Source organism: Pelophylax lessonae, assembly GCF_965119305.1.
Source record: "Pelophylax lessonae genome assembly, chromosome: 1".
NCBI classification, from domain to species: domain Eukaryota; kingdom Metazoa; phylum Chordata; class Amphibia; order Anura; family Ranidae; genus Pelophylax; species Pelophylax lessonae.
The window spans coordinates 371,826,316-371,845,761 of NC_138768.1; the positions used below are offsets into that span (position 1 = coordinate 371,826,316).

The following is a 19,446-nucleotide window of genomic DNA, read 5'->3' on the forward strand; positions in this document are numbered from 1 at the left end:
AAAAACTTCCCTCAAGTATCAAAATCGGGACCCTCAGCTGCCTGCTAATAACTTACCGAGCATCAAAGTTTTGGCTGGAATTCCGCTTAAAGTAGACCTTCATGGCAATGCCACCCTCCTGTTTTAAAAAATCTATTCGTAAACAAACCTTTGTTCCCCCTTCTTATAAAAGAGACCTTTGGCCCTAGCCTTTGACATTTCTGGAAGACATAAGTGAATTCATTATGCTCCCCGGCATAGCTGGACGCTTAAAATCCTGTAGGAAATCACTTCGGCACGTTTTGAGCTCCCAGCACTGCCAGGAGGCATGATGGTAACCACTACCTCCGGGAAGCATTGGAGGCTGGGGAGTTCAAAGACTGTTGGATCATACTGCTACATAAATTAACAGTGAAAGAATTCTGGAAAGCCCTACTGAGATCTAACCTCAATGAGTCACCCGTTGGGATGACCAACATGTTCTTTGTTCTGCTGAGAAAAGTCTAACCTTTTGCTAGAAATGTTTTCTTTCAACCAAGATTGCTTTTTTCTACAATCAAGATTCCTCTCCAAGCTTCTACCTTTGGTCTCCATACGCAGCTATATGGATCTGCCTTTCCTCACAACTAGCTTCGAAGGCTGTACCTGGATCCTGCTGGACTGGTCAGTTATGGGGCTTGCTTTTCATGCAACCTTCAGACACTGGGCTTTTCATTTTGGCACTATCCAAACTTGGGTATACTGTGTTAGCTGCAAAGCACTTTCTGGGTCCAGACCTATGGCACAGCCCCTGATGTGTCTCTGAATACTAATTGTGTGAGTAGACTATACTGGCTGAGCATCAGGAGCTACCTCATTTTTAAGGCCATTGGAAATCCCTGCTTTCCATTGGCTTACTGTGGAAGAGGTTAATGCTGATGGACTGAGCGCTGATGTCATCTGCTGGGTGAAGTGTTGCGTGCTCCTGTGCTTTCTTTCCAATCAATTATTGTTCAGGAAGCTCCACCACTGCTCCTGAGTGCAAGCGGCACCTATCCTATGACCTGGTGACCTACATCTGCCTGAACCTCTCCCGCTATCAGCAGCTGGTTCATGAATATACAAAGCATAGCCTTGTGCACTGAGTCAGATTGCCCCTGAATTGTACTGCAACATGTCAGATGCTAAACACATTTCAGCTCACAGTCCACTAACTACTCCAGTGCTGCCTGCAGTGCACTCCTTGAAGGGCTTGACACTAAAAGCCTGAAATTTTGGCCTCTGAGTCTTCCCTATGTCCGTTGGGCATGGCTCCCTCCTCAATGTCAACCCAGTAGTATTTTAGGCCTTATCTGATGCTAGCTTTGAACGGAAGATCCTTCAGGTGGTTCATTGAGCTACAGGCAATCCACAGTTCTATTTTTTTTTTTTAACAGCATTTTAGTGTTTTTTGCTGTTGCCCACCTCTTTGTTTGATTGCTTTTAGACACTCTAACAGTCTTTCAATGAACTTTTATCTCTCAATGAACAAGAAAAAGGGCTTTTTGTATGTGACATAAACTCCATTTATTGAGGGACAGCGATTCCACCCCTGTGTTGATGATCATGTTCTTGGTATTGCTTTTCCACAAAACTTAGGCATGCTGGGAGTAGGAGGGATTATTTTGGGCTGGCTACGTTTTTTTGTTTGCTAGGGTCCAAATCCTCCTCACTTTAATCCAACAGTCTCTAAATTATTGTGCCCCTCAAACGCCAAGAAATTAATTTGACAGTAAGTGCATTATTACAAATTTTAAAGCAATTTTTGTTGGGGGAGGGGCTGGCAATAAAAATGGGCCTTCTGGTTGCCTTGGAATGGCTACTTTAGAAACCTATAACAGAGTTTTAGGATTCCTAGTTCTGTGCAATATATACTGTATGATGAAGTAATATTATAGAGGTACCTGTTCTCCAGGTAAAGAAGATTGTCATACACCTAAGGGTCTATTAAGCATTCGCTGTGCAAATATCTCAAACATTCTCACAACAATCACAAATAAATCACACTATTTGCCTTCCTGTAATCATTAGCTCCATGATGATTTTTCTTATTGAGGTATTTCAGGAAAACACCACATCACCACTAGATGGAGCTGACAATCATACGAAATAAACCTATTCGGCAAATTACGGGATTTATTCGTGATGATTGTGCGAATGCTTGAGACATTTGCGCAGAAAATTGTTTCAAAAATAAAACCTAAAAATGATCATGCCAGAATTGCAGAAGGTATGGTAATGAACCTTCCATTTCTATATTCGTAAATGTTGCAATTATTTCTGGTATGACTGTTTTTTTCAAATATTTTCTAATATTTGTGCTGGTACCATAGGTGGTTTGGCTAATTTTTCTTGTTCTGAAGCTCTGGTTAGATTTGTGATCTTCATCACGTTAGAATTTTCTGTGATAAAATGATCATCTATGCTTACCTATTCATTTTCCCATAGGAGTTTTTAAACTGATATTTTGTTTTTTCTTATAGTGCCAGGACCCTGTGATCCTGAAGACTTGATAGATGGAATTATTTTTGCTGCAAATTACCTCGGCTCCACACAGCTACTCTCTGACAAAACTCCCTCAAAAAATGTGCGCATGATGCAAGCACAAGAAGCTGTTAGTCGAATTAAGGTGAGCATATGAATCCACTATGTAAACTTCACATTAGGAAAAGGAAAAAAAAAAAAATTTCTGTCTTTAGCACAAACAAAAAAAACATAAGCGCTCTATAGGCTGAGAATAGGAGGGCATATGCAGGAGTAAGTTCTGGTTAAAATGTCCATAAAGTTCAAGCATGGGCTGATTGCTGGACAATGGAGAAATACTGGCCTGTAGAAGGCTGCAGGCTCTGATAAGAGCTAGAAGGAACTCTGTGGAAATGTACAACAAAAGAGAAAGGAGAGCAGCGCCATCTAAGCGCAGTATAAAAGATGCGTTTAATAACAACAGACAAATGCAAATTCACAGGATGGGCATGATAAACTGGCATGTAAAGGGTTCATCCACTCCAGTGGGAGGGCGAGCTGCGAGGATCCGGGGAATCTTCCCTGGTTCCAGCTGTGCTCCCAGCTGTGTTTGCGGTGTTCCTCCCCCCTGATGGCCGCACTCATTGCCTGAGGAAGAAGCGTGCATGCTTCAAACGCACGCACATCCCACTCCACCTTCTAACCGGAAAGTGAAGTTAGCGGCTCTTCTCTGAGGGACACTGTGTACCCGGAAGTGCTGGGAGCCACCAGCACAGCCGGAACCAGCTAAGATTCCCCGGATCCCCACAGCTTATCCTCCCACTGGAGTGGATGAACCCTTTACATGCCGGTTTATCATGCCCATCCTGTGAGTTTGCATTTGTCTGTTATTAAACACATCTTTTATACTGCACTTAGATGGCGCTGCTCTCCTTTCTCTTTTGTTGTCTTTAGCGTTATGGTAAGCAAAGTCCTGAATTCATTTGGCTATGTATTTTAGAGAATAAATGCTAAGGTAGTCACCAATTCTAATGTCCAAAAAATCTAAATTTCAGTAAACTATTTATAAACATATTATATACATTTTTAGTACTACTGGGTTTTCCACATTGACCAATATATTAAAAAGCCCCACGCTGAATCTGAATATGATGATTGGAGGAAGCACTACACCATTTAACTGCCCTTTGTCTGACAAAGCTCCAAAGCTAAAGCATCATTGGATGAAAAACAGAGAGCAATGCATTCCTATGGACAAATGGATATAAACAGATGATCATTCGTTTGCCTGTTTTTCATTTATCAATGAATAGATAAAAAATGGACAGATGGAATGCCTGTGTGAAAGGACCCTTAGGCCTCAGTTTTTTTTTTGTTTTTTGTTTTTTTACTTCCTTAACTGGACTGGTGTAAACAGAATACTGTATATTGTAAAGGACATGAATATATTTTGTATTTGCAGCTTTGTTTTAACATACTGTATATGGGCATCCTAATCACCTTGAAATTGAAGCTCTCTGTTGCTTTCTTCAGTGATTGCAACACTGTGCATGTTTGGTTTGGTGTTCAGGCCTCAGTGCAGAGGACGGAGAGTAAAAAAGCTATAGCAATAGATGGGATTCATTTAAAGTAAACTCCAACCAAGTGGCATAGGAATAGGGGATTAGAGAGGATAGTGGTCTTTGGTAATACCTAATTGTCTGTATTACTGAGATCGATTTGTGTCATGCTAGAATGGCGCCCATTACCTTCTTCTTTCCAAACATTTACCAGGGAGTTGTATAAAGCCTAAAAAAAAGGATCTAAAGCACCCCAAAAGCTTTGCATCTTTAATAACTTAAGTTCGCCAATAAGGAGTATCACTTAAACTCAAAACTCCCTGCTTCAATCAATGGCTAATACGGGGCAATACTCTGCTACTGCTAAATATTTAGCATGCTTGGTTTGGGAAATCTTGCATTAGGTAATTAGTACAAGAAACACTTTTTGGGTGGCAGGGACAAAGAGGCATATACTACCAGCACATCAGCCTCATCTCATCTTTCTCATGGACAAATACAAGTAAAACTTAAGCCATGAAATTCAATGTACATTTACAACTGGAAGCATTTGAAATCCTTTGATTTTCAATTAATACATTTTAGAGGTGTAGGGTTATCTACAACTTGCGGTAACGCATAGTAACCAATAAAAATTCATTCGTCACTGCTCTGATAACATTAAGCTAAAATCTGATTGGTTGTTATGGATTACTGTACTTTTCATAAAATCATGGATATTACCCTAATCTTAGAATGCACTAAAACGTAGGGATGAAGGGTTACATTCCCTACATCTTCATCTTATGTGCAATGCTGTATCCATATTTAAATATCGGTTACCTCCATTGTTGTTACTTTTACGTTTCACCCAGGGCAGTTTTTGTTTGAGACGGTAAAAAAAAGAAAATCTTTGTTTCCGAATTGCTAATTTGATGTAACCTGCTGTAAAGTCTGCAGTTGTGATGCACAGCATTGACCAGAATTGGAAGACAAAAACATTTCGATTTGCTCTGTCATATGCACCCTTGATTTCTCCAAGCCCACTATATCCCCATTTAGAATTATCATCTGTAATCTATTCGCTAACCATATTCCTGTCTCTGTTTATTTCATGCTAAGCAGATGGCCCAGAAATTAGCCAAAAGCAGGAAGAAGGTGCAGTACTATCTCATCAGTTTGATGTTATGCTCGTTTACATTTTGTTTTTGCATTTTCTTTTTTTTTTTTTCTTCGTGTTTTTGTTTGTAACTACCATAGTTTTTCTCATTTTTCACAATTTGCAGTTTTTCTTTCCAAATAGCCATTTCTCCTCTTTTTGTCACTGGCCATCTATTCATTTCATCAGTCTTATGATAATATATATACAACAGTTGGGTGAAAGATGACCATCAAAAATTGGTGGTAATCATAGAGGCTTGTTAATTTGTCATATATGTAATGTACTTGGCAAATACCATAGCTGCAACCAAACATAAAAATGAAACTTAAGCACAACTTGACAAAAAGATGTTGGAAATACATGTATCATTTTCTATTTAATTTGATGTTACTTTTGTATTTTACTTACTTACTAGTTCTGTTTGTGTGTGATGATTGTGCTTGTATTATTGTGCTTTTGTATAGAAGAAAATATGTCCATCAGAACAATGCTGAAACCATGCTTAATAAACCTTTTATTGTATATTTTTTCTTTGTCTGTATTAACCCTATCTCTTTACAAAAGATCTTGCAGTAAAAATGCAAATCCTACATATACTGAGAGGGTCTCCTTCCATTTTAAAAATCATGTATCATGTAAAAATCATGTATCATGTAAAATGTATTTGTAGAGAAAAAAAGTTAGATTGAGCCCACGTTCACATTGGCTGGATTTGACATGCGATTTGACATGTCAAATCGGAGCCAATTGGCAGCAATGGCACGACGCCAACTTTGCGGTGCCGCACTGATTCCCTAAAGTCGTTTTGGCGACTTCGGGGGGGGTGATTTCAATAGACATCTGGGCAGGAACCTGTCGGACCGAAATGCTGGTTTGAAATGGTGCGAGTTTGGCTGAACTCGCACAATTTCAAACCAGCCTCCGTGTGAACCTAGGCTTAGGCCCCATTCACGCAGGCATACAAATCTGTACGTCTGTGTAATAGAAGCCTAAATCCAACTTTTTCTCTATAGGTATATTTTGGGACTACTAACGTTGGGTGCTTTTTATATGTAGGTCTTGCATTGTACTGCAAGCTTTGCTTTAAAAATGTATTCACCCTATACTAATATTATATGAAATAATTCCACTTGCCTTCTGTGTCCTGAAGAAAGATTTTAAATGACCCATCCTCCTAGCTGCTGTCATTTTTTATTGGGTCTCCAATGTGTGGCCCGCAGGGCACATACGGCCCGAAAGGAAGTTTTTTTTCTGGCCCACAGCTAAGACTTCCTGCAGGGTCGATCTCTGCTCAAGCTATGTCAGGCTGTAGAACCTGCACTGCATACTTGTTCCCATCAGCATGCAGCAGAGGTCCCGCAACCAGGCGCCTCACTGTCTTGTTGGTTGATAGGACCGCCGGTGTCCTGGCAACCAATGAAGTACTTCAGTGCAGATCTGTAGCATCTCCTGGGTCCCTCCCCGCTGCTAGCATCAGTTTCCTTTTACAGCTATAATTTTGTATACAATGTGCCTGTGTAACAGCAGGGCAGGAGCTTGGAGGTGCAGCAGATCTGCACTGAAGCCAGTCTAAACTGTCTAATTAGTGTAAAGGACACAAATGTGGGAGATACTGCTGCTGATGGTGACACAAATGTGGAGGGCTCTGAAGGGGGCAAAAATGTGTCAAGGGGCTCTGATAGGGACACAAATGTGCGTGGAGGGCTCTGATAGGGACACAAATATGTAGGGGAAAGTTCTGATGGGGACACCGATGTGTGAGAGAAACTCTGATGGGGAGACAGATGTACAGGGAGATGTACAGTAAGGCCCTATGCATACTAGAAGTTAAGCCTCCATGCATTAGGCTCTGGCATTTAGGTGTGGGTGGAGGATACAGGTGCACCATCCAGCCCTGCTTTCCGCAGTCTGTCAAATTCTATTTGATTCCGCTGCTGCAGATTTATTTTGATAAATGGCTAACTGATTTTTTGCGGCCTGTGAATATGCGTAAAATATACAATGTGGCCCTCGAAGTGAAAAGTTTGGAGGCCCCTGGTGTATTTTGATTTATGCAGAATTTGGAGGAGCAGGGCCAGAACGCCAGCAGTTTTGAAGACATTGTAGGCTTCTCAACAGTTGAACTCTTAATGCTGACCTGCCAAAAAATCCTTCGAAAATCTGTCATTTGGTCCGATCATCCGTTTTTCGTGCAGTTAGTGGGCACAAATAGAAAATCGTTTTCAACTTTTCAGAGCCGAAAAATCGAAGGAACAGTTTTGAAAATCTGCTGACTGAATAAAAAACGAACGATAAATTGAAAGGTTAATTTAGTGTTTCTCGACCAACCTGTTTGCACTAGGTATATGTGACAAACTGAATTAATTTACGGTATGTCCATTGAACGATTTATCTTTCGAAATTCGGTCATTACATGATGGCACAATCGTCTGCTCTCACGGCTGAGTTTTTATTTTTCGAAAATGAGTTTGTCTGATATTTCGGCTAGTGTATGGCCAGCATAAGTGTCTTTAGAGTTTGGAAGAAGTATGTGTACTTGTATACAAACTTTGTGTTTTTGCTGCTCACTTATAATCAAAAGCAGGTTAGAAATGTATGATCACAAACCATTTTTTCTATTGCTGCAAGCACTTGACATTTTGTACCATAAATGTGAAAAGTTATGAAGAGGAAATTAAAAATCTGTTCATGTATTATAAGGACTATGTATAGTGTGAACTAAAATCTGCATCTTTCTTAAATTAGAGTTATTCATATTTTTAGTTTCTTTTCTCATAACAGAATTGGTGTTACAATTGCCTGTCATACAGAAAAATAAAAGTTGTATTTCTTAGAGTCTTAATGCTCCTTTGTTATATTTTTAGGCTGCAGAAGGGGAAGCTCAGCCAATGACAGAAGTGGACTTATTTATTTCTACGCAGAGAATAAAAGTATTGAATGCTGACACCCAGGTGTGTATGAATCACTCTGTGGATCTATTTGGCTAGTTTGTCAGTAAGTGACTGTACACTTTTTATTAAAGAAAAGACTGCTAGCAGGTATTTTAATGTAGATCAAGGGGACTGAGTCCTTCTTTTATGTACAGTAAAACCTTGGATTGAGAGTAACTTGGCATTTTGCAAGACCAGCAAAATTGTTTTATAAATTTTGACTTGATAAACAAGTAGGGTCATGTCACAACTGAGTATAAAAAAGAAGAGAGGTGCCTCTAAGTGTAGCAATATGGTTACATTTAATAAAGGTACAACATTTAGCAACTTACATGGTTGATAAATAAACAGGCACATCTAAGTATGCAGGCATGCGGGGGAAATCTGTCCACACCGCCATTGACATCATCCCTTCCACGCTGCGATCCACGAGCGCTTCAAGCCTCACTTACGGATTACTCTACTGCAGGGTAGTCTTCCCGTTCACGACTGCATACTGACAGCGGTGAGAGCCAGAGGCGCCAAAGATGGTCTATGTGGACAGCTTTACCCCAGTCGCCTGCATTCTTAGATGTGCCTGTTTTAATCACTAACCACGTGAGTTGCTAAATGTTGTACCTTCATTAAATGTAACCATATTGCTACACTTAGAGGCACTTCTCCTCTTATATACTCTGTAGCTCCTGCTAGATTTTGCTTCTAATCCCCTTGTGGAGGCGCCATTTGTGGATGGACATTTTATGGTTACACAACCTATAACATTGCTATAATCTTTTTATATGGACTAGAAACTGAATGACTTATGAATTAAATGGTTGTGGAACGTATCATCTGAGTTTCCATTATTTCTTATGGGGTAATTCAATTCTATATAAGAGTGCTTTGGATCACAAGCATGTTTCCAGAACGAATTCTGCTCGCACCTGTCAGTTTTTTTTTTTTGCTGTCTTTGCCCCCATCAGGGGCAGACTGGCAACTTTCGGCCCAGGAGGCAAGTACAGACCAGAGGCCCATAGTGCAGCGACTCGGCCCCCCTCCCACTCTCCCTCTTCCTGTCCTCATGACCCTCATTGCAGGCTGAAGCCCCGCTCCAGGTGCTCTCTACTCACCAGCTGAATCCAGCTTCTCAACCTGGCCAGCAAGGGGCAGTTGGGGAAGCTGGGACAGCTCGGTTGGAGCTGGCCAGGAGAGGAGCATCTCCAGTGGGGCATAGAACCAGCCTCTGCTCAGACACAGTTTACACCATCCATGCTGGGGGGGAGGCCTGCGCTCTGTTCTTGTCTTCAACCCACACTCAGTAGGTCAGTGGCGGGGACTTTTTACTTCTCTCCACCATGAATCCTTTAAGCATGTCTGTGGCAGAAGCGGTGAAGCCTTTTTACAGGACATCAGAGCGGCCCAGGGGGCAATTGCCCCCATGCCCCCTGGCCCAGTCCTCCCCTGGCCCCCATTAAGCAGATTCATCTTCTTTATTTGTCCTATTTACCATTATCATTGAAAGTGAAAGCAAAAGACAATCCCACATTTTGGGTTGTCCCCAGAAATGTAATAGAGGGGAAATCTTCCAATGGGAACACTAGTTCTTGTGACCTAGGGAGTCCCCGAGAGAGTCTCCCCTATTTTGCAGGGATTTCCTCCCTTTTTTTGTTTGGCTATTGGACAGGAAGTGAAGGGAAATCTCCACAATGAAACACATATGACGAAAAAAAAATCTGACAGGGATTTTAACTCTCCCTTGCACTAGCCAAAATGAAAAGAAAGTTTCACTCATAGTTCTACTTTAACTGTCCGCTGGGTTAATCTTCTGTGATTTATACTATAGCATACAAATTCCAGGGAGCCATTCTTCATGCTCAGACACCTCACTTCAGGTTTGGACTGGCATCTTAACTTTAAGCAGAAGTTTGGGTATGCATATTTTTACGTGGGAAAAAAAGGAAAGATAGTTCCACGCTATGGACTAGTTAATTGTATACTAAAAAAGCTGCTGCCCCCACTGAAATAACTACCAAAGTAGATGTCAAGGATAAATAAAAAGTAAAAAGGGGTGGGTATGGCGCTGCTAATGGTATGCAAAAAATGTGCAGTAATTTAAATTAATGTGTCAAAAAACATCAAAATAAATAACCAGAGAAAAACCAGTATGTCAAACTTGCACAAATGAAATAATAAAGTGCTTAAACATTAAAGTAAGGGGGGGGGGTTCTAGTATAACATAAAGTCCATTGGGGAAATTGTGTCCAATCACAACCTTGAGACAAGTGAGTAAAGAAGCTGAAAATTCCACACAAATGAGCGGTGTCTGTGTATCACTCGTGCTCCCCCCTGTGTAGTTGCACTCACCATATAGATCTCCCCATTCAAGGGGTAGCCCCCCTCATTCACAGTAACAGTGACTGTGGATTTTCCCACGAGTGCCTCTGTTTCCTTAACTTACCTTGCCTCAGTGCTAACCTGAACCGCCTCTTCTAAAGTTGCATTGGTCGAGCTTGGATCATAATACGTATGCATGTGTCAATACGTGGAAGATGGGAAATCGCTAAAGTAGGCACTGCTACTACAGTGATTGCCACTGGTGTCCAAGTCTCCTACTGAGTGGCTGACCTGCTACCTAATTTTAAGAGCAAGAGGAGATGTTTATTGTACTAGTGTGGTATGCCAACATCCCTTGAACATATACAGCCAGGGAAAATATCCCTCATGGGACTTTTTTAGGCAACCAATAGAATAGTGTGTTTAAAAACTATAACATTTAATAATTGGCACACATAAAAATATCAAAGATAAAAAAAAAATTACGGCCTACTGGAGTATAGAAAAAAATACATATAGGCATAATTTATACATGCAAATGTTTATACATGTTAGTTCTTATACCCAGAAAAAAAACACCCGACGTGTTTTAATTCCTTTTTCCTCAGGGGTGTATCCAAAATATTGCATTATATCTGTAATAAAGTACAGAAATCAATATATGTACATTTATGGGGAATATGGTAAATCACACCAATATCTTTATAATCAAAACACAAATAAATGCCTGTATATACATCACCAAAGCCACATATGATTAAAAATGTTATTGGGTGCTGTTCAGAGATTTAAGAGAGGGCTTGCAGTCCAAAAATCAGGGTACCCACCATCAGCTGCCACTAGGGCCAGAAAAAAACACCACAGCCGTTGGCCCATAATATGGTCTAAAGGATATTAAATATAGTATACATAATGAGGGGAATGCTTCCTGTTTAGATATGTATATGTGCATCTGTTGGATGGATAGAGTATATAGTTCCACTAAAAAAGCATGACAGCAGTAGGTATATAGCCTTCTTATCTATAGACAAGTATGTCCTAGATGTACCATCCAATCCAAGGAGCCTTTTATGAGTCATCACCTGTGCTTCCGAAAAATGCAGCACTTGTACGCCATGCAATATGTACAAAATATACCTGCATCGAGAGTTTCTCTCCCAGCAACGCAGGCATCTCCTTCTGCTTAATAGACACGGGGTAGCTCGCCCAGCACAGGCGCCAGTTTGGGAACACTTTGTATCTTCTCAATGAATGCAAAGTGTTCTGTGACTGGACGTGGATGATTGTGATCTCACTGCCCTACCTCTCCATCTCATCTTGTCAGAGAACATTTTGTGTGCATTGAAAAAAAGCAACTTGTTCTCTGAATGGTGTCCACGCAGCAGAGCACCCACTGGGCATGAGACCTGGAAGCCAGTGTCAATCACTGTAATAGCGGTACTCACTACAGTGTTTTCTAGCTTCCACGGGGATCTTCCAGGTTTCACGCATGCATGCATACTTACCATGGTCCAAGCTGTGCCACTGGAACTATGCTGCAAGATTCAAACCTTAACATCAACTTTTATATATATATATATATATATATATATATATATATATATATATATATATATATATATATATATATATACATGTTTTGGATAAAGAGAAAAAAGTTTAAAATTCTTGTTAATTTTTCGTTGTCTATGGCCTGGTAGGGAGATTTTCCTTTGCTTTTTATCTTGAAGATGGATGCAGTGCAAGTACCTGAATTTGACTTTGTATCAGCCTCTTGCAGTTCACTATACAGCAGAGCTCAAACAAAGAAAGAGAGAAAATATTTGCGGATAGTTGGAGAGAGCACAGAGCCAGCTCCTCAGTATGCTGCTTCTTCTTTCACTGTCCATTTACAGGTTGGAGAATTGAAAGACCTGTAAGTGTAACCTAACTTCAGGAGAGAAAAATCAGGTCCCCTGCCTGCCAGTCAGGGCTGCGCTGTTTAGCAGAGTTGTGCAAGTCCTTCTTCACATGGGCATTTTAGATGTAGCCACCGGATTGCAGTAGCAAGAACCAGGGAATTCTTGCTGCTGTAGTAACCAGGGCATGTGAATAGCAATGGCCACTGAGTCTTTTTAAACTAGTGACAGGCTGACAGTAGCTGCCGCTGTGGGCATGTACCTGCGCGCAAAGCAGTTATCTGCAGTTAGGCTGGCCATACATGATCCAATTTTCTGTCCAATTTTCTTGAAATTTACCTTCAAGTATGTAGTACAAAGGCCTGCCTAATTTGATACAAGTGAAAGTGTTGTTTAGCTTTGACCTCACATTATGTGGTTAATCTATCAGAAAATTGTACAACAAAAATTGAACATGTATGGCCAGCCTAAGGGATGAAAGTCCAGGCCTGGACGTAGTCAGCTAATTTTTGCTGCTGGAATCTGGTGACTGGATTAACACAAATGGACAGGTAAAACAATCCCTTTATATGAACTTCATCTGCACATTTATAAGGGTCCTTTCACACGGCCACTCCGCTGCTTTAGTCCGCTGCGGGACTTTTTTTTTTTCACGGAGCGGATGACATTTGTGTCATCCGCTCCGTGTGCCCGCATATCATCCCATCCGTTTGCGGATGATATGCGGACATAATGTAAGTATATGGCATTGCGGATGTCAGCGGATGACACCGCTGACATCCGATTTTCCTTCCTTTCCGTTTTTTACACGGATGAAAAAATAGGGTTCTGTTCCATTCGAAAAAACGGAACAGAACTGAAAGGAGGAAAATCGGATGTCAGCGGATGGTATTCCGCTGACATCCGCAGTGCCATTCACTTACATTATGTCCGCAAATCATCCGCAAAAAAATAGGATGATTTGCGGACACACGGCGCGGCCGTGTGAAAGGACCCTAACAAAGTAATATATATGTTGTTGTAGGACAAACAAGGTTTTTTTTTTTTTTTTTTGGTGTCTTTGTCTTACAACAATAATTTATCCATGAACATAACAAAACTACACTTTTTTTCCCATTCTATTATTTATCTTTTTGTAAAATGATGATGCTGACACAAAGCATCGAAGCCATATTTTACATACTAAATAAATGACTTTTTTTTTTCTTTTTTCATTTTGTGATTATTTTTAATAAACACTAAAACAAATTAATGAACAAAACAAAAAAAGTTTAAAAACTAAGAGCAAAAAAAAAGAAAAATCACCAGGAAATCAATAGTTTAGGGGAGAAGAGGAATAATGAGTTAATTAGGGTTGATTAGCCTGAACTAAGGGTTAATAAGGGGTTAAAGGTCTATTTTTTTTTGGGTGCAAGCAGCAGAAGGATGTAAAACAAACACCTTGTGTACTTTCGGTGTGTATAGCACATCCAGTGTCCACAACTGGTTGAATTTTTTTTTTTTTAAACATACATTTTCTATGAATTTATGAATAGTGAAAAATGTCTCACAAGGGAAGTTTAATGCAAATTAGCCTTTTTTTTAAATTTGAAATGTTGTAACCTCAAACTACAGGTAAAGAAAATAAAATAAATCCAGCTAAGTACTGATATATAATCACCAATCATTTTTACCTTCATTATTAGTTTGAAGTTCTTCTAAGCAATTCAATCAGGACAGAGGCGTAACTAGAACCTTCAGGGCCCCAGTGCAAGAAACCATGAAGGGCCCCCCGGACCCCTGGCCGGGGCCCTTCCCTTCAAGCCTGGGGGGAGCACAGTGGGGGGGGGGCAGCACAGTGGGGGGGGACCAGGGGAGCACGCAGGGGCCCAGAGACAGAAGAACACAAGTGAACTGGATAGGAGGGGCGGCGGGGGCAGCATACAGAGGAACCAATCTCCTCCATTTTCTCCTGCAGCTACAGGAGGAAAAAGGAGTACAGTGATTTCTCTACATGCTGCCCCCGCCACCCCTCCTATCCAGGTGTACAGGGGAGCCACACAGGCCCCCTTGACCATGGGGCCTGGTAGCAATCGCAACCCCTGCAACCCCTGTAGTTACGCCCCTGAATCAGGAAATTACTGTTAAGGTTATTATGACCAGAGCTCCAAAACAAAAATTTCCTGATAAAGTTCCTAAGACCCAACAGAACTTTCAGTCTGAATTCTCTAAAAACATTCAAAGTGCATTACAACAAAAGATATGGAAAGTCTTAGCTTTCTTTACAAAGCAGCTACATCCTGGGTAGAAAACCCTGTCCCCTGCCAACTTGGTGTGGTCTCTCTGCAGAGGTCCGGCCCACCCCTGCTATGTCCAAGCTAGAGGTCTCCAATCAGCAGGGAGCTTGTGCTTTGCTGATTGCAGTGCGGTCAGTCTGGCTCTATGGATCTGCCTGAGGAAGAGGCATATCAGACCACTACTTCCAGAGAGAAAGGGTCCTTCTCTACAATATGCAGACTTTGAACACCTGCTGTTTTGATGCACCTAAAATATATTTAGCTGCTTTAAACCAAAAGTTCATTTGAACTTTGAAAATTCCACATTCAGGCTTGTTCAGAATTTTTGGATCATAGCAATATTTCTCTTTATCTTGTTTTAGCAGACCACTTGACCACAGATGAGCGAGCACTTTACTTTGCGTACATGTTAAATCCATTCTAAAGGTTTGGATCCGATCCATGCGTCTTTTGTTTTTAAAAATAAAAAATAGGATCATGCTGTAGAAAACATATTTTGGTAGAAACTCAATCCTTCCCACTCTACCTCAAATCTATTTCATGATCTATACCAGCCTTTCTCTGGAACACCTAAAATACTTTTCAGGTCTCAGGGAACCCTTACTAAAAGCAGTTCTTTGGGGATCAATGGGAAAATGTCCTTTACATTGGTGGTCAGTTGGAAGAATTGTCCCTTACCATGGTGGCCAGTGGGAAGAATTGTCCCTTACCATAGTGGCCAGTGGGAAGAGTTGTCCCTTACCATGGTGGCCAGTGGGAAGAATTGTCCCTTACCATGGTGGCCAGTGGGAAGAATGCCCCCTTACATTGGTAATCAGTTGGAGGAATGCTCTTACAGTCACAATCCAATTGTCATCCTTACAGACAGTTAAAAATGTCTATGGAGTCATGCCACTGGATCTGCCAAATGGTGTTGACCCTGGAACTTTGCAGGCTATATCATATGAGAGGGCAATCAGCCACCGCCCAAGGAACCCCTAGTAACCTCTGGGGAAACCTTAGCTGAGAATGGCTGGTCTATACAAAAATGCTCTGACAGAAAAATGGTAATGACCAACAGTGAGCAAAAGAATTGAAGTTGGGAAAAAAAAAAAAGTATATGTATTCCTCGGTACCCACATATCAGCCTAGTCAAGGTCAAATTTGAAGTGGTTAGGTTTTGTCTTGATTATCTATACATGGGCTGATCAGCGCAAAAGGTCCAGTATGGCTTGGAACATAATAGGTACTGGTAGAATTTGACGAAATATTTTTTTGGTTAATAAAACTATTAAAATGTAAGATTGCCATTAATGCAGACTGTGCGCCGCAATGTTGGATACTGCTTTATTGGTGCACTGGTCTTTATTAATGCATTTGTCATAAGATCTGAGTTAGGGTAAAAGGATAACTGGTAAGTGGTGTCGCTGTGGGCTTAACAGTCTTTTAAGTTACCTGCCTCCAGTACTGTATTGCAGGTTGGTATGACCTAGGGACATTTAGGTTTTCTGCTTTCTTCTCTCGGTGTGTGAGAACATGCAATCTTAGCTTTTTGACACTTTTAGCCAGAGCTCCTCGAGGACAGGCCTGGCCTTCTGGTCTGTTTACTTCTTTCTGTCAATTCTCTTTCTTATAGAAACTGGGTCTTCACATGCCTCGTAGCTGACTGAGTAACTGTCATCTTTGACATTGAGGCTAGGAAAGTTAAATGGGGAAATAAATCGTTCTAGTCTATGTAACAGAGCCTTGGCTGTGCCTCAGCTTCAGCAGTCTCAAGAGGATAAGTCTCTGTTCTTCTGCCACACTTTTCCTTAAATAACTGTTTTCATGCTGCTTGTCTGTAGGAGACAATGATGGATCACCCTTTGAGGACAATATCATACATTGCCGATATTGGAAATATCGTTGTCCTGATGGCACGCAGACGAATGCCACGAAGTAACTCTCAAGACAATGTGGAGGCTTCTCACCCATCCCAAGATGGAAAGAGACAGTACAAGATGATCTGCCATGTCTTCGAGTCTGAAGATGTAAGTACCATGTGTCTTTACATTGTATGTAGGTGTTCAGCATAAGACAACCATTGCATCACAGACAGGGTACACCTGAGACAATTATATCTTAAGCTCTGGCTATGTCTTATTTAGAGAAGGTCATTTGAATCTGAATACTTAATAGACCAGTGCCAATAATTTATCTGTACCTCTGTACTGGATGACTGCATTTTGGGTAGGTATGTTAAAGCTGTCGCTTGCTTGCATTCATTGCTACTAATACTGACAAATATTTTAGGAGGCAAAACCAACTTATGTTAAAAAAAATATATATATATATATATATATATATATATATATATATATATATATATATATATATATATATATATATATATATGTGTGTGTGTTTGTATATGTATATGTGTATATATATATATATATATATATATATGTGTGTGGGTATATATGTATGTATGTATATATATATATATATATATATATATATATATATATATGCAAGATTAGGTCACACCAAAGGTTTCAGATTTACTGAACTATGAGGGAAACAGATGGTGCTGTTTTGACCATGTTTACTTTCTAACACGCTAATTTTGTGAAGTAAAGGGTAGTGTTTGAATGAGCAGCCTTAATGCAGCTCTATCATTAGTATTTTTATTCCACAGTTCTGTTCCCTATGGGACAAAGTACATATAGTCCCATGTTTCTACGTGCTTTCTAACCATAGTTATGAGATCAGACCTGCTCCCCTCACATCCTGCCGCAGCTAATCAGACAACCGTTTTGAAGAAGATGGTTGATTCATAGCTAAAGCTTGCCTCCGCTGTGAACAATTTCCTGAGACAAACAGCAAGAGAAATGCAGAGGGAGGGGTGACGTGTTGGCCTCTGCATTCCTCTTGCCTTTGCTTGTCTCAAGAAAAGTGTTCAAGCTGTAGCTATGAATCAACCATCTCTTTCAAAGCTGTTGTCTGACCGGCTGAGGGGAGGGAAGCAGGTCAGACGTCATAACTATGGTTATAGAACTAAAAAAAAATTCTAATGATAGACCTTCTTTAAATGGTGATTTAAGTAATGAAGCCTGTAAAGATAGAAGTACAGAGGCTGCCATTGCTGACTACTTAAATGTTAGCGGTCTGGTTGTCTCTTTAGTCACTGACCTGCAACAAGCATGCAATAGCGAAATTAGATTAAAAAAAAAAAAAAAAATCTGATTCACTTGTTCTGGATCAGCGATTCTGAAATAAATGAATGCATTTGGATCAGTACAACAGCCAGGCAACTAGCATTTGCAAAGGGTGAGTTCAGCTATGGCAACCTAAGTATTTTCTTGTTACAGTTTCCTTTAACTCTGCCATGACGGAGGATAATATAAATAGCCTCCGTTGTAAGAATAAAAAATTGTATTTAGGGCACTGTAAGTGGCTAGCACATTAAAATCAAGCATTTTAATATAGTAGGTGTTTATGTAGAGCTTTTTCCAAGAACACATGCCTTGGTTCATCACCATTTAATCAAGACCTACTTTGTATTAGAATAAACTATCTCAGTGTAATGTAATAGCTGGAAAGTCCGTATTCATAAATGTTATATATTAGGGCTTGCAGTCCTCAATTTAATTAGAGCTCATTATTCACACTTGTGTGGGTTTAAATCAGTCCTAAGTCACAATGGGATATGTGGACAAGTAATGCTTCCATTCCTGTGTCTCATTTTTTCCCTTGGAAGAGCTGCTGAAATTAATGACACCAGTGTCGCTTCCTGTTAGCATAGCTGATCTAAACAGTATGCTGCTACGTAAATAGAATGCCATTTTGCTTTTTTTTTTCTTCCCACCCGGGAATGCTTTTTAGATTTGTTGCTTATTTCTTTCTGTGCTGAAATAATTGAAAGTTCTGCTGCTTTTTCACTGTAGCCAGTGTGTGCTCATTTAATGCACCTCCCCAGCATGAGTGGTGCAGTGACACAGCTGTAATGAGGACAGGGTATGAATTTCCTAAATGGAGGGATATTGGCTAACCTTGCCAGCAGGTCATATTTGGTCACTGGCTGTGACCTTGCCTACAGTCTCTTTGCAGGCAGTTAAAATAAGATGGATGACAGATGCTAATTAGGTGCAATTACCAGGGGATTTGTGCCCAGAATATACACTTGCGTACCAAAAATCTTTTGTGACATTCACTGTTCCATATCTTGTTCTTTCCTTAAGCATTTCTATTTCCTTACATGAAGTGCTTTTTATTGTAATTGGATTCATTAGATACACTAAATATATATATATGTATATATATATATATATATATATATATATATATATATATATATAATTTTTTTTTCTCTTTTGCTGACAGTTGAATAAAAAAAAAAAATCACATTGTTGTAACAGACAGCTGTGGACCCAGACCTGATGTGAAAATTGTACTTGCTTGTCTTAAACTTCCTACGCCAGTGGTCTCCAAACTGCAGCCCTGGGGCCCGATGTGATGCTTGCCTTCATCCAGGCCCTTGGGGCACTAGTCCTCCGAATGACACCAATGATAGGGCACCATTCCTCCCACTGACACCAATGATGGGGCATCATTCCTCCCACTGACACCAATGATGGGGCATCATTCCTCCCACTGACACCAATGATGGGGCATCATTCCTCCCACTGAAACCAATGATGGGGCATCATTCCTCCCACTGACACCAATGATGGGGCATCATTCCTCCCACTGATACCAATGATGGGGCATCATTCCTCCCACTGATACCAATGATGGGGCATCATTCCTCCCACTGATACCAATGATGGGGCATCATTCCTCCCACTGATACCAATGATGGGGCATCATTCCTCCCACTGATACCAATGATGGGGCATCATTCCTTCC

At 40.5% G+C, this 19,446-nt stretch overlaps 1 protein-coding gene across 2 annotated transcripts in view; it reads left to right on the plus strand.

The window, feature by feature from the left end:
- The window catches only part of APBA1 (amyloid beta precursor protein binding family A member 1), a 196,771-nt gene that overhangs the window by 159,621 nt on the left and 17,704 nt on the right, over positions 1–19,446 (plus strand). Inside the window, exons 5-8 of one of the 2 annotated variants that reach the window (XM_082243995.1) lie at positions 2,481–2,626; positions 5,124–5,156; positions 8,025–8,111; positions 16,401–16,586. In XM_082243995.1, the coding sequence (XP_082100121.1) occupies positions 2,481–2,626; positions 5,124–5,156; positions 8,025–8,111; positions 16,401–16,586 (452 nt within the window). The remainder of the gene's footprint in view (positions 1–2,480; positions 2,627–5,123; positions 5,157–8,024; positions 8,112–16,400; positions 16,587–19,446) is intronic. The other variant, XM_082243996.1, reaches the window with a different exon arrangement.